Source organism: Cyprinodon variegatus, unplaced genomic scaffold (genome assembly GCF_000732505.1).
Source record: "Cyprinodon variegatus isolate N-32 unplaced genomic scaffold, C_variegatus-1.0 Scaffold469, whole genome shotgun sequence".
Taxonomy (NCBI): Eukaryota; Metazoa; Chordata; class Actinopteri; order Cyprinodontiformes; family Cyprinodontidae; genus Cyprinodon; species Cyprinodon variegatus.
Window position 1 is genome coordinate 159941 of NW_015150922.1, and position 14920 is coordinate 174860.

The following is a 14920-nucleotide window of genomic DNA, read 5'->3' on the forward strand; positions in this document are numbered from 1 at the left end:
CTCTCCACTGTCGCTACAAGTATGCTTAGTGTGAGGGATTGCCTTCGAGTCAAGAAGTCGATGCAATCAACTTTTTTGCCTTAGAGAGAAAGCTTTGAATCAATTTGACTGTATGATCTGGTGTATTGTGTTTAACATGCATGGAGCAGAGTGTGCAACGACTATGAACTATCAGCAACATCATGACACGTAGTGGTGGAAGCATCATGCTGTGGCCACAATTTGTTCAAAATCTGAGGTTCATAGAAAAATAAGTCCAAAATAAGTCTGTTCCACTGGAACCCTGGTGGAACCCAAAAGCGCTGGCTTTGAAAGAGGGGTTGAAATCTTGCAAGATGTCTTTAATGTATGAAATGATCTTATTACTGGTCAGAAATGAACTACGTAAGCAACTTCTTTGGGTGATCAGAAATCCCTTCAGTCTGTTCCCAGGATGACAACTAAACAAGTGAAGGCTGTGTTTAGTTTCTATCTTTCTCAGTTTCAGAACAAAACGATTGAAAACTTGAGATGTGTGGAAACTGTCAACCCTTCTAAAACAGAACTGAAATCATCAAGAATCGCTGCTGCCGATCCATTGAAATCTAAGTCCTTTCTTCATGCATTTAGTTTCTATTTGCTTAGATATTCTCTTTTCAACGTCTTCTGCGAGTCATGGCTTTTCCCAATGAATGATGCAAGCATGTTTTTTTCTTTACAGAAACCAAATTTAAAGGCATGTTGAAGAAGTAATGGAAATTTAGCACAATACACCAGTAATTATGGTTATAGGATGATGTCCTTTTTTAAACTAATGGACAAGGATATGCTTACCTGTCACACTTTTCTTTATCGGTACACCCATCTTCCACTGCTGCACAGAACAAAAAGATGAATCAGTAGGGATGACACCAACAATGACCAACGTTGGTCACAAATCAACGAAAGGGAGTTATAAGGGGGTTTTTCCTCTCCACTGTCGCTACAAGCGCGCTTGGTCTGAGGGATTGCCTTCGAGTCAACGAGTATATACAATCAGCTGGTTTCATTAGATGGAAAATATGCGCCTGCATCTAAGATCTCTGATATAAGCAGGCAGATAGAAATTCTTCGCTTCGGTTTAAAGTTTTTATAACTGCTTCACAAGCAGTGGGTCAGTTGTTCTCATACATACTGTAATTGACTGTTCCTCTGTTTGAGTAATATCATTAGATCAAGACTTTTCTAACGTTCCACACTACAAAATCAATAATAAAAGTATGTATGATTCATATTGATATCAAATTGGATATAAAAAAGCTGTATCAGGACTCCCCATGATTTAGACCCATTTGTTTGAAAGATCATTACACCGGAGTTTTGTTCGTGGTATAAATGTGCTCAAATAATTCTAAAATGGTAGAGATTAACTGATACATTTTATTTTTTAAGGGCGAGGCCAAATGCTGATCAGTCTAACTGATCCCCGATATCTGCTGCAGATTTTTAGGGGCGGCTGTCTCTTCAAAGAGATGTCGTTTTTTTCTTCCCTCGTTTACAATTTAAAAATGAAACTGTGATAAAAAGTCTTTAGGCTGAAACAATCTCATTAATCCAGATAAATCCATTATTGAAATGATCGTCAACTAATTAAATAATCCATTAATCGTTAAATGGAGTATAAAGAATGTAAAACATGCCTTTAGCTAATAGAGTGACCCAGTTAGAGAATTATATCAAAATATGTACATATTTTGCATTTAAGATTTAATAAAAACTTTTTCGACTGTCAATATGGTCTTTTAAGATCTACTCAAGTGAAAAGTTTTAGTTACACCTAGTTTAATTTCATAACAAAAACTTCTTTGAGGAACCTTTTGCTATCCGATTAATAATCAATTGATCAAAAAAAATAATCGACAGATTAATCAATTTGCAAAATAATCCTTAGTTTCAGCCCCACAATTTTACACAAGTCTGAATTTAAGATAAAAAGAAACCACACATTAGATCTTACAAAACAGGTTACTCACCGGCTGGAGCCTCCATTTCAGGTTCGGTCTTACACACAGCCTTTGTGGCACTGCGGGCAGCCCTGCCAGCTGGAGACCTGGCATTATTCTGGGCTGGGGGTTGCTTGGGGAGGGGCGCTGGGGGGAAATTCAAAAGCCATGAAATATTGGTGCAGAACTGTGGCATAGACACAAAGACATCCATTCTGCTGGAAACCCATGGTACATGCATAGAGTGGCGTTAATTCAACAGCTTGTTGCCTTTAAAAAAAGCATTTATGCTGCTATAGGCTTAGACTGTTGGAGGACATAGGGACTTGTTTTCAAGCTTTTTATCTATATTCTCCCATTCTGCGGTATTTGTTAGTTCAATCTCTAACGTTATGTTCTGGTTTTTCCTCATCACAGAAGCTTCATTCGGTCTGTTCCTGTTTGGCAGTGACACCATCCTGGTGAGAAATATCAACAGTGCTTCTGCCATCAACACCTTTGTTTATAGATGTTGGAGCTTTGCCTGTTTTACAGTGTAGTTTTGTTTCTCTGACTGTGACTAACTGTATGTGATCTCTTTCATACTCTGACATTGGAGCGGGCTTGGAAGCTGTCTAGTTGCTGGCAGTGTGTTTCCTGGAGGGGAAGCCTGTGGAGCTGGTTGACAGTTGTCTTTTGCATCTCTGCTTCTTTTTCTATATCTGCGTCTTTCTCTTTGAACCCCAGTTGGCCCAATGTGAACCAGGTTCACACTAAGCCTGGTTGTGCAGGGGGTTTCCTCCTGTTAAAAGGGAGTTTTTCCTCTCCACTGTCACTACAAGCACGCTTGGTGTGAGGGATTACCTTCAAGTCAATGAGTATATACAATCAGCTGGTTTTCATTAGATAGAAAACTTTGAACCAATCAGACGATATGATCTGGTTGAATCTACTCTGTAAAGTGCCTTGAGATGACATGTGTGGCGAAGCAGTGCTTTAAAAATAAATTTAATTTAATTGAACTTCTAAAGCATCTTTGCTTTTTGTCACATTAAAAACTAAGATCTTAATATGAACCAAGATATGCGACAGGAAATAAAAGTAGTATACAACGGAAAAGAGATTTTTGAAAATAAATTTCCCCACAGCATCATGCTGCCACCACCTTCCGCATTTTTTTTTTTTACACAACTTTTTTGCTACAAATACATTTTTATTCTATTTGTTCATTTCTATTCATCCCACTTTCCTCTGAATCACCCTAAATTTTTATATACCTTTATCATACTCATCATGTTGCAGAGATTTATGGGCTAAAAATTCAGTCTTGAAGTGTGATTGAGTGGCTATAATATTGTGATTTTTATTTTCTTCTCTAATAAACTTGTAAATATGAAGAATGGTCTTAAGGTCAGAAATGTGCCACCTTTTGGAAAACACTAAATGGGTTTGGAGGAGTTATTACCTTGAACATGTGAGGCAGCTCTCTTTGGGTCTTCACAACTAAAGAAAGGAGGAGAAAAAAACTCTGATCTTGCATGTTTTTACCTGCAGAGCATCATAACATCCCACATGGCATCACTCAGCATCTTTAAACACAGGTAAGTTTTACTCCACCCATGCAGGGGATGAGCCCTGCTGAAGGCGTGATTTGATGCTCGCCTCCTCTTTACAGCCTCATTAGAAACAAATGTGCATCCTGTTTTGACTGACTCTATGGCTGTTAATTTGTTAAACTTACTCTGTGCCTTGAAGGCTGTCTCCTGTCAGTCCCTCTCCTGCTTCCACCTGACCCGCAGCATCTGCTCCTTTCCTCCGCCTGGAGCTGGAAACTTTCCTCCGCTTGGCCGCGCTGCTGTCCGGACTCGGTTCGTCTTCCTCCTCGTCGCTTTTCGAGTCCTTCAGCCAGGCTGGTACCGCCCTGGTGGACCGGTCCCTTAGAACCCGCCCGGAGGCGCTCGAAGCAGCTCCGTTAACCTCCGCCGCAGAAGAGGAAACACCGGACCTAGGTCGACCTGCTCCCCGATCTCTGAGCGCCCTTCTCTGGGTACCGATCGTACTGGAGGCCGGGGTCTCCTTCGCGGCCCTGTCCTCTTTCGGCTCTTCGTCTTTATTTACATCCCCGGTTCTGTTGCCAGCTGGTTCCATCACCGCAACGGGAATATATCCTACCTTCAATTCCCCCTGAAGTCAAGCAGGTTTACACGCAAAGTGATAAATAACTAAGGACGTCTGCTATAAAGACGTTTTGACTGCAAGCGGCCCTTATCCAACACCGATGCATTTTCAATTGGATTCCCCGCAAATTAAATACATACATTTATTCATTAGAAACTAAAACTTTTGTTAATTATCTATTCAGCTATAAACCAATACAGTTTTAAAGAAGCAGACACTATTTTCTTATTCTTAAAGCTATAGTAAACCTACTTATTCGCACAGGCCCAGAGCACAGCCATTTTGTGCGCTTTGATGCGTCTCCTTTAAGCCAAATATAAACTGAAGCTGTGTTCAAGAACGACAGCGCGTTTTAGCAGCTCTCAAACTCATCTGGATTCGCTCATAGGCCTTATGACTCCACAGCGGAGTTTAGCTGGTTTGTTTACAAATCTACAAACGCGACAGTAAGCTAAGGAAAAGCTGCGCGCGCGCATTGATAGCTGTTTCTAGGGAATCACGGGAACTGTAGTTAAACGTAAAACCAATCCGCATACATATTGCATTTTCTGTTTTGTGCTTTTAGAGTTCTTGTTTACCAAATGCATTTTATTCAATCATAATTTCATACAATAACAAGATATACCATGGATGTTGAGGATTTTTTTTTCTCCTATTTTTCAAAAAAAAAATATTATTTTAGCCTAATTGGAATATATACTTTATTTTTTTTTTGGTTTCACAATAGATTTTTCAAAAGACTGCCTAATAATATATGACATGCTTTTAAGTGCAAGTAGCATGCTGAATTTATGTTTACATAAAGCTAAGAGGTATTTCATGTGTATTTGTTATCTGCAGTGCTTAATAGCACTAACATGGCTGCCACTGAAAACCTGCACTGGCTGGTCTGAACCATGGCTTTTATGATGAGTATTTACCACCAGGTGGCAGCATTATAAAATATTAATGTACTGTATTAGTTATGAAAAAATAATATCTACTTTTGTGGTTTAAGTTCCTCATTAATTTGTCATATAAAGCTTTTTATAATTACTTTGCTATTGCTTGGATAACACTGAAATAACACCTCAGATATTTTAGTTTTATTTTAAACAAAATAAGATGAAGATAGAAGCTTAAATGCTCAAACTAAGAAATTCTTATTTCAATTCAGTTTCAGTTCAGTTTATTTCTATAGTGCCAATTCACAACACATGCCATCTGAAGGCCCTTTACAATTTACCAGATCATACAGTCAAATTGGTTCAAAGTTTTCTATCTAAGGAAAACCAGTTGATTGCATCGACTCATTGACTCAAATGCAATCCCTCACACTAAGCATGCTTTCAGCGGAGGTGGAGAGGAAAAACTCCCTTTTTCTAACCAGCAACATGCGATCTTTGAAAGTGGTTATTCTTTCGTCTTCCACTACATATAAGCCTGTTTGGGGGTTATATAAGAATGTTATTCTCTCTGCTTCTTTTCATTCAGGAGTTAAGAAGGTTTTGTTTATATGCACCCACCTATAAGATAGTTTTAAAGGCTAGTAAACGATTAACCCAGACAGTGACTGTATGGTCTAAAGACCGTATAGAGACACTGAAAGGCTCATTTCTCTGTACAGACTTGAACATTTTTCATGATTTGGGTATTGATAAAGCCGCTGACACTGTCACAGAGAATATTTAGTTCTGTGTGGATTTTATGGCCATCAAAAGATTATAACAATCTATCCTAACAATAAGCCATACATCACCAGATAGTTAAAGGATTGTATAAAAAAGGCTTTTAGTAATCATTATAGGGTTTAAATCAGTTCAAAGGGAGCTTGATCAGTCATTAAAGGAGGCAATAAGGAAACAAAGGGATGTCATAGAACAGAATTTAGCTTCTATGAATCATAAAAAACTCTGGGCTTCCATGAGAGCTGTTACAAACATGACAACAAATAGATAAAACCTCATGACATATGATGAGCTGAGTAAAGCAAACAAACTTAATGATTTTTTTCTCAGGTTTGATACACAGGATTATTCTTTGGATTGCAATAAGCTTTTACTGTCAATTACAACTGACCCCTGTTCAAGGTTAGTAAGGTTAGTAGTTAATCCCCTTACAATGCAGTCACTTTTCAGCCATGTATGTAAAAAATCTGCAGGCCGGAATGACATCCCCGGTTTTCTCCTGAAGACCTTTGCTGCAGAGCTAACCCCAGCATGATGCCCTGTGTTTCAGAGGTCGGTAGATTTCCATCTGGATCCTTCCCCTTTGGAAAAAAAATCTACCAATATTCCCATTCCCAAGAAACCACGTCCTATAGAAAACAACGATTATAGACCATGGCTTTAACTTCTGTTGTTACGAAATGGTATCCATATTGGAATCTGAAGTCGACCCCAAACTGGACCCAGTCCAGTTTGCTGATAGGCAGGAGAAGAGTACAGACGATGCAATTCATAGCATCACCCACCTGACACTTAAGCATCTGGAAGAACCCAAGGCCTATGCATTCCTTTTGTTTATTGATTTTAGTTGAACTCATTACAGCCTCATCTGCTCTTACAAGTGCAATAATCAAAGTCAACTACTGTGTAGTCTGTATAATTTTCACTTATTTATATGGTTAGTACATCTCTGCAGTGCAAGTGCAATAACCCAAGTCAACTACATTGTAGTCTTCCCTTAGCTCTCTACTGTGCAGATATTTTGATATCTAAGGGAAACATATTCCAGGACAGTAAAACTTTTTTCTTTTTAATTTTATACTTTTTTGTACTATTGCACTTGTTTTATATTGTCTGTTGTATTTTTATCTTTAATGGCATCTTGCTTTAACTCTATGTCCCCTTAATAAGCTCCTGGAACCAGAATTTCCCTGAAGGAGTAATACCAAGAGATAAATAAAGTTGAGTCTAAGTTTAAGCAGTGCTGCACGGTTAGATACAAGAAACTACAGAGGAATCCGACTATCATCCAGACGCACCTCTGGTTGAACCAAGCAGATTTATTTTTTAAACATTTCAGTTTTGCTGCTTTGCTTTTTAAGATGTAATAATTTTTGTTATGGGCTGACAGTTTCACCATTGGACCAGAGTGCTTTTAGACAAACTGAAGAGGGCTATTTTTTCTGCACTTCACAACCCAAAAGGGATTCACTGAACAATACAGCAGAAGTCTGTAATGTTTTCTTTCCCCTATGCTTTTATTGTGAAGCCCAATCGCGAGATTCTGACGGGAAATGCTATGGCTTTGTCAGGGATAACAACGGATCAAAATTGAAGGATCTGTGAGGCTGATGAACTACTAAATATTGGGAAACAATCATTCCACCCACTAATTAAGATAATACACCCTCTGTTATATTTATTGCCAGCACATGAATACCATATTGTTATGTAATACGTCTATATTTGGAAACAAGCACATCACTAACGTTTGTTGGGATGCTGACATCATTAGCCAAAAATTAAAAAACGATTTTATCTTAAAAACCAAATAAACACGAGCAATAGTTTTACCTGCACAAATCTGCACCAAAGTAGCACAAAAAAATGGGGGAATGGTTGACATCTGAATGACCTAAAAAATTATCTTCATTATCTAAAAAATTAAATTATCTATATTTAATTATAAATTATATATAGAATTATATATAATTCTATATATAATTATAAACAATAATTTATATATATTATTTCTTTAGATAATGAATAAAAATTATCTAAAACATAAGTAGTACAAATTTTTTTGTTCTTTTTGTAACAAAAGATGATTTTAACTGCACAAACATGTACTCACAAAGTACTAACAATTCAGTCTATTTGCAGAGTTTTGTTTAAGTGGATGGGTTATCGGCTTCATGCAGCTCAAGCTCTTCCTATTTGATGATTCGGTCTGATTTGTAAACACCTTGCATCTGAAATGCACAGTGGTGAACTCTAAGAACTGCTTCCTGAAATTACAGCAGAAACCACATTCGGTCTAATTGCAACTTTAGATTTGCAAGCTTCCTCCTTTCTCTTCCAAATGTAAAGATGGTCCTTATGAGTCAAACATTTCGATGATTTTACCATTTAAGGCTTTATATGTGATAAGGAGGATTTTAAATTCTATTCTTGATTTAACAGGAGGCCAATGTCGAGAAGCCAGGATAGGAGAGATATGATCTCTCTTTAATTTTCATCAGAACATTTTGGATCAGCTGAAGGCATTTTAACTACAGTTTGTGGACTTCCTGATACTAAAGAATTACAATAGTCCAGCATTGAAGTAACAAATGCATGGACTAATTTCTCTGCATCACCCCTGGTCAGTATATTTCTCCTTTTTGCAATATTCTGCAGATAAAAGTAGGAAATTCTAGAAACTCTTTTGTATGGGATTTAGATGACAGGTCCTGATCAAAAATAGCACCAAGATTTTTTTTACTTTATTATCTGAAATGAGTTTAATCCCATTTAAATGAAGTGACTGACTAATCAGCTTCTTTTTTATAGACTCTGGTCCAAAGATGATAATAAGTAGAAAGTTTATAGACTCTGGTCCAAAGATGATAATAAGTAGAAAGTTAAGAGTCATCCAGGTTTTTATGTCTTCAGACATGCCTGGAATCTACGTGACGGGTTAGCTTCATCTGGATTTATAGACAGGTATAGTTGGGTATCATTAGCATAACAATATAAATTAATCCCATGCTGTCTAATAATTCTACCGATTGGGAGCATATATATAGTAAAGAGAATTGGTCCAAGTAGTGATCCCTGTGGTACTCCACAGGTAACCTTTGAGCATGAGGAAGATTTTTCATTACATGAACAAACGGAAATTGATCAGATGAATAAGATTCAAACCAGTCTAGTGCTGTGCCTTTAATTCCTACAAAATATTCATAACTGTATCAAATGCAGCACTGAGATCTAGTAAAGATATAAGTCCATTATCTGAGGCCATGAGAATATCTTGGGCGACCTTTACCAGAGCTGTTTCAGTGCTATGATAAGCTCTAAAGCCAGACTGAAACTCTACAATTGTTAGGTTCAAATTAATTTTAATTTGGATATAAGATCCTTAGGAGTTTCATCTATCATTTTCAGCATTTTTTTTTATTTAAACATATTCCCTTGGCATGTTTGGGAGGTCTGGGAATTGTACAAGAGATGATTTTTTTTCCCATTGATTTTATCATCATGTTACACAAGGAAAAGGTTATTTTGAGACAATTCCTTGAATTAATCTATGGTTTCATCTTGATTTTATTAGTTTTTTGATGTAGCGCCAATTCACCACACATGTCATCTCAAGACACTTTACATAGACAATTCAGACAGATCATATCGTCTTATTGGTTTTCTATCTAAGGAAAACCAGCTGATTGCATCGACTCATTGACTCAAAAGTCCCTCACACCAAGCATGCTTGTAGCGACAGTGGAGAGGAAAACTACTTAATTCAAGTGTAAATGAATGTATCAGAGGCTAACAGAGCCAAATTAGTATCTGGGCCTCCAAAGATTGTTTGATGTCTGTGAAGAAAATATAATCAGTCCTCAAGAGCCAGTGGCCCAAATGATTTAATTGTTCAACGCACCTGAACCCAATGTATGGGTCATTAGCAGATGACAGATAGCACATACTGTCAATTTGAATAATCTGCCTTGGAGCAGGAAGCACTTATAAGATAATAATCATGCATGATGTACGCCCTTGGGGAATGAAGTTGTTTTAAGGCAGAACACTCCAAGTCTAAATCTCTCTTTCTCTATATATATGGCAATAAACACGTTTGTTCGTCTTTACTGTTACTATACATTCAAGTGTTTTTGTGTGTGCTTTACTTTAAAAATTAGATACCTTGTGAATCAAAGTAAATTAGCTGGAGACTGTCTTTATGGTGAGTGAGTGAGGTGATGGACGGACGGACGGATGGATCATGAACAAAAAAGGTTGGTTGGTTTGACATGCGAAGACGGTGCAGAAATATGAACTCCTTGAACTTCCCATGCCATTGTCCCACACCATAGACTCAGATCCTCCCACAAACTCTCACTGGTAAAGAACATGTAACTGGAGTAAAGTTAACATGCCGCACTTGAGTTTATGAAACATTATCCAAACCTCGTGTTTTTTTCCCCACTTGGCCATGACATTTCTCAACAATCGCTGATATATGAGGTCAGAGATGGGTTACTAGCTCCTAAGCTTTCCGGAGACTTGGACTCTCCGATTGCACGCTTTGCTTTTCTTCTGTCTAATTTAAAACCAAGGCAGCTGGGAGATATTTTACTTTGCGAGCACAAGGCACAGAGAAGTACGGCACACAATCAAAATAATTGTCAAAGACCCCGAATTCTTTCAAAAACACTTTATTTGTTGTTTATCTCTATAAATATAACAATGCAGAACAAGGTCTTAGTTCTTTTTAACAAACTTCTAGATAGAAAAATAGTCTGCATGAGTCTACAAAGCTTTAACAAAGACATTTTTGCAATAAGGCACACTAGAAGGAGTTAAAAGGTTACACCTATGTTAAGGTCGGCTGCCCTCCACTGACACTTTATTTATTTATGTATTTATTTAGTTTTTTGTCTTTTCGTGAATTCCAAATGCAGTTAAATCATTGTTGGACTCTCAGGACAAGGCTCACATGCACAGTTGCAACATGACCAGCCTCAAAGTGCCAGGGCTATAACACTTTCACGAGCCAGCTTTTAATCCTTGCTGAGACTGCTAAAATGTAGCTGAACTTCAAGGTTCTTTGTGTTCCCACTCATAACACCAAGTACGTTTTGTTACAGATTAGAAAGATACAATAAATGTTAAAAGCAAACACTACTACTTATTTTGGCAAAAAAGTAATACAAAGACAGAGAAAAAAATATTTCTTCTACTATTGTTACTCTGACTTATCCCTACTCAAGTTGTAAATAAGTAAAGAAATATGTTTTTTTAATATATTATACCTTTTCTTTTTACTTCATACATAACAAATGTAATGCATATATTAAATATATATCCAGACTTTCTGTCTTCATCATTAAAGCAGTTAACAGCAGTTAGTTCTCTACGCGTAGTCCAGTTCACTTGTAGCAAAAAAAAGGACAACATGAAGTGAGTTTAAAAGCTCATAACAATGTGGGTCCTTTTTTTATTATAACTCTTTGAGCAAATAAATTATTTCACCAATGCTATAAAAATCCATATTCAGGTTTTGTGGCTGGTTATCAAAATGTGAGAAAGTGATAAAAAAAAAAGAATATTCCAAATGGAAAATTGCAAAAGAAAAAAAAAAGGAATTGATACTGGACCAAATATATAAGCCTGTATTAAAAAAAAACAACTTGATATACAGTTGGGAAAATAAGAATTGAACATGTCAAAATAATTTCAGCTGGCCTTTTAATACAAATTCACAACATTAACCGTAAGCAACCCAAGTTGTGCAAAGACAGCAGACTGATTCTAGGGGAATTAATATTGAACATATTACAGTTCAAAATGGCCCTTCCCAGTCAAAAGCCAGCCGAATGGCAGCAAAATCCCCTCCAGCTTCCAGCCACTGGCTGTCTCATGGGCGTGCATTTTTCTTTTTCTTACTCTGACTCCACCCTTTTACTGAATTATAGGGTCCTACTAGAACATAATGTTTCTCTTTAGATTTTATTGTCCACAAATCATGACAGAAAGAATATTTCTGAATATTTATTAATAAGGAAAGTGAAGAAATTTTGAATGGCGACTACTGTGATATAATTTAAATAAAGATAAAAAATTATATAGCTAGCCAAGAAAACAGTGGTAATCAGTAAGTAATTTTAAAGCAACATTGCTCTTTATTGTTGAAAAAATGGCGATGGGTGGTTTGCCCGATTGTTGTCTTAAAAGGTTTCTCTTAAGAAGATAATGCCAAAAGAAGCATTTCATGATGGGTAAGCACAAAACACTCCTCCAAAAGCTCTGGAGCGTTACTGCTACCAAAAATACTGATGGCATTGGTAGCAGACATGTTGCTAAATCTCTACAGTGTCCAGAGAGCACTGTTGGGGCCTTAATTCAGGAATTATGTTCTACATCTGCTGCTTGTATGATTTTTGACACAAACAAATAATAAGAATATATAAAAAATAAATCAAAGACAGCTTCTTAAATTTAATGATTTAGCAAATTCAGTAATATAATATTAATTTAGCCTGGTCAAACGAAATTAGGAACGGTTGCACAAGGAATGGCAATGGAAACTAACAAAGCCAAAAAAAGACATATCTAAGTGAGGAGTAATCTCTACAAGGATTGTACAATATTTATTCCCAGAGGCGTTTCGTTGTAGTTTACATTACTAAACTTGTTTGAAGTCTTATTTAATTGTTGGTTACATGGGTCGTACCTGCTGACACAGTTTTAACATGTTCAGTACTTATTTTCTCTGCTGTTCATGTAATGTCACTGGGAGTGACTTTCTGAGTAGCAGCTGCTTATCGTAGTTTAGAAGTTTGACTACAACCAGCACATTGCATGCCTACTTGCATATTTAAGAGTGAGGTATTGCTCCAGTTTTGTACTTCTTGCAAATAGACCTTGAAGTTTTACAAGTGCCCAAATACAGATCTCAAAGGCTTCTTTTGTGTCGGCAAAGTAAAACTCACACATTAATAAAAACACTGGAAAACAAATAACCAAAGTAGTCGTGTCCGCTCGTGACTTCACGCTTTGTATTTAATATCTCTTCATTTCATGCTGGCTTTACCATGCCAGTTATAAATATGTTTAAGTGCACCTTGGTCTAGCATGGTTTGGAGGAGGAGAAACAAAGAGGGAGACAGGAGTGTTACTGCAGAGGCATTCAGACATCTGACCCCAGAGACTCCAATCCACTCACCTCACTATGATACCGTAATAATAAAAATACAGTTCGCTAGAAATACAAATAGAAAAAAGACTCAGGTACCGTGCAAAGAATGTGTGTCTGTTACTTCTGGTGTCAGCTTTACAGCCCTGTTTTGATACTAAAGGCACGTTTTGTACGGAGATGTAAGGCACTGTAGTCAAGTGCAAAGAGTCTCTCTGAAGTCATCAGACTGGAGTGTGTTAGGATTTGGTTGGCAACAATGGGAACTGGTTAAGCAATTAAGAAAAAAAAAAACATTTGTTCACCTTTTAAGATTCAAGCATAAAAAAACAACAATAAAATATACTTAAATGAAGAAAAACAACATCTATTCAGTCTTAGTCCCCTATTGATACAGTTTATAATGATGAGGAACATCTAAAGGCACATGTGTTCCAGTTTTCTCTTCATTTCCATGCTTTTCAGGTTCTCATCTCTAAAAGCTTCACACACCATAAAAAAACTGCAGGGTTATTTTATTTACTCCAAACATTGTTGCGTTTTTTTGTTGTTGTTTTTTTTGTTTTTGGGACAGTGCTAGTTTCAGCCAAACAGCCCCTGGTCAAGAAATGTGACTCAGTTTGAAGAAAACCATTTTAAACTATCAAACAAATAAATCCGATTTCACCAAACCTCTTCCACAAAGTCAAACATAAATAATTAGATAGTAAATTTATGTTGGGTTTTGGTAATAACTATTATGAGAATAAAAGAGTATTTATTTCCAGATAAATTTGATAGCCTGCTATGTACGTACGTTAGTGCTAACTGTTGTTTTGACCAACGAATGGGTTACAAAGGTAATATAAACGGGCTAAAAAATTTTTTTTTTACTTTTGCTGTTATGTTTCTTAATAGTTTTATTAAAAATATTTAAATGTAATCATTATATACATTTTTTTATTTTAATCAAAGATGCACTGAAATAATATTTTTCATTTATTTCATAGTGCCCAATTAGTAGGACTAAAATAGATTATTTGTTGCTACGATTCTAATAATATACGATAAACCTTTTGTCTTTTTTTATTCACTTGAATTTTTTAACCATTTTAAATTAATTTTATGTGGAACTAAACAAAAAAAAAAATCCTCAGTTTGGTAGAAACATTACAGTATATGTTTTACCTGGATTGGTTTATGTATAACTAAACCATAGCTTGGTCAGCAATGCACCTCTCAGATTTTTTTAACCCAGCAGTTTTTATAGTGTGTCAGCATTAAGACACATGTTTCACAATAGCATAACTAGGGATAAAAAGAATCGATGAACTAAAAAAAAAAAAAACTAAAATCTTCACTTAAAACAACTAAAACACACAAAAACAACTACACCAAAAAGTACCAAGTGGGCACATCTAAAGCAATGCACATTCAACCAGCATGGACAGACAGCATCACCTACAGCATGTAAAATTGGCTAGAATACTATAATATTAATAGAAAAAAAAAAACAGCTTCAAAAATAACTACACCCAAAGGCGGTGGTACTCTCTTATCAGTAGCTCCTGGTTACATTTTCCTTCTTTCCATATTCTTTTTTTCTTTGTTTTATAAAATGTGAAAATCTTTTCTAGATGAAAAAAAAGAAAAAGATAAAATATAAAGAGAGAGATAAGGAATAAAGCATGAATAAGGTGTTTTTTCTTCATAAATACTTTAAAAGTACCATAGATGTTCCTGCTGCAACATCTACAAAGTGTTCAGAGGAAACCAAGAAGACTGAACATTACTGGTTACTGTTGCAGAGGAAGCTGGGTTTGTTTAAAATATTTCAGGGAGGGAAAAAATGTGATGCTGGCCCCCTTTCTAGCCATAAGATATACAGAGGATGAGAGGGACTAATAGAAGATACCAGGCCGCCATTCTGTCCCTATCTGCAGTCATCATATTTGCTACGAATTCCATTAGAGCTCAAGTTCAAGTGATGGTTTTTTTGA

General features: G+C 36.4%; 1 protein-coding gene across 3 annotated transcripts in view; it reads right to left on the reverse strand.

Annotated features, from left to right (window-relative positions):
- Positions 1-4538, reverse strand: part of LOC107094197 (E3 ubiquitin-protein ligase ZFP91-like) — a 10660-nt gene extending 6122 nt beyond the window's left edge. The window contains exons 1-4 of one of the 3 annotated variants that reach the window (XM_015389681.1): positions 3682-4538; positions 3406-3443; positions 1992-2108; positions 814-850 (exon numbers count right to left, since the gene is read on the reverse strand). In XM_015389681.1, coding sequence (XP_015245167.1) covers positions 814-850; positions 1992-2108; positions 3406-3443; positions 3682-4088 — 599 coding nt within the window. In that variant the 5' untranslated portion in view covers positions 4089-4538. Of the gene's footprint in view, positions 1-813; positions 854-1991; positions 2109-3405; positions 3444-3681 lie in introns of all 3 variants that reach the window. The other 2 variants (XM_015389683.1, XM_015389680.1) reach the window with 2 other exon arrangements.
- Positions 4539-14920: the final 10382 nt, after the last annotated feature.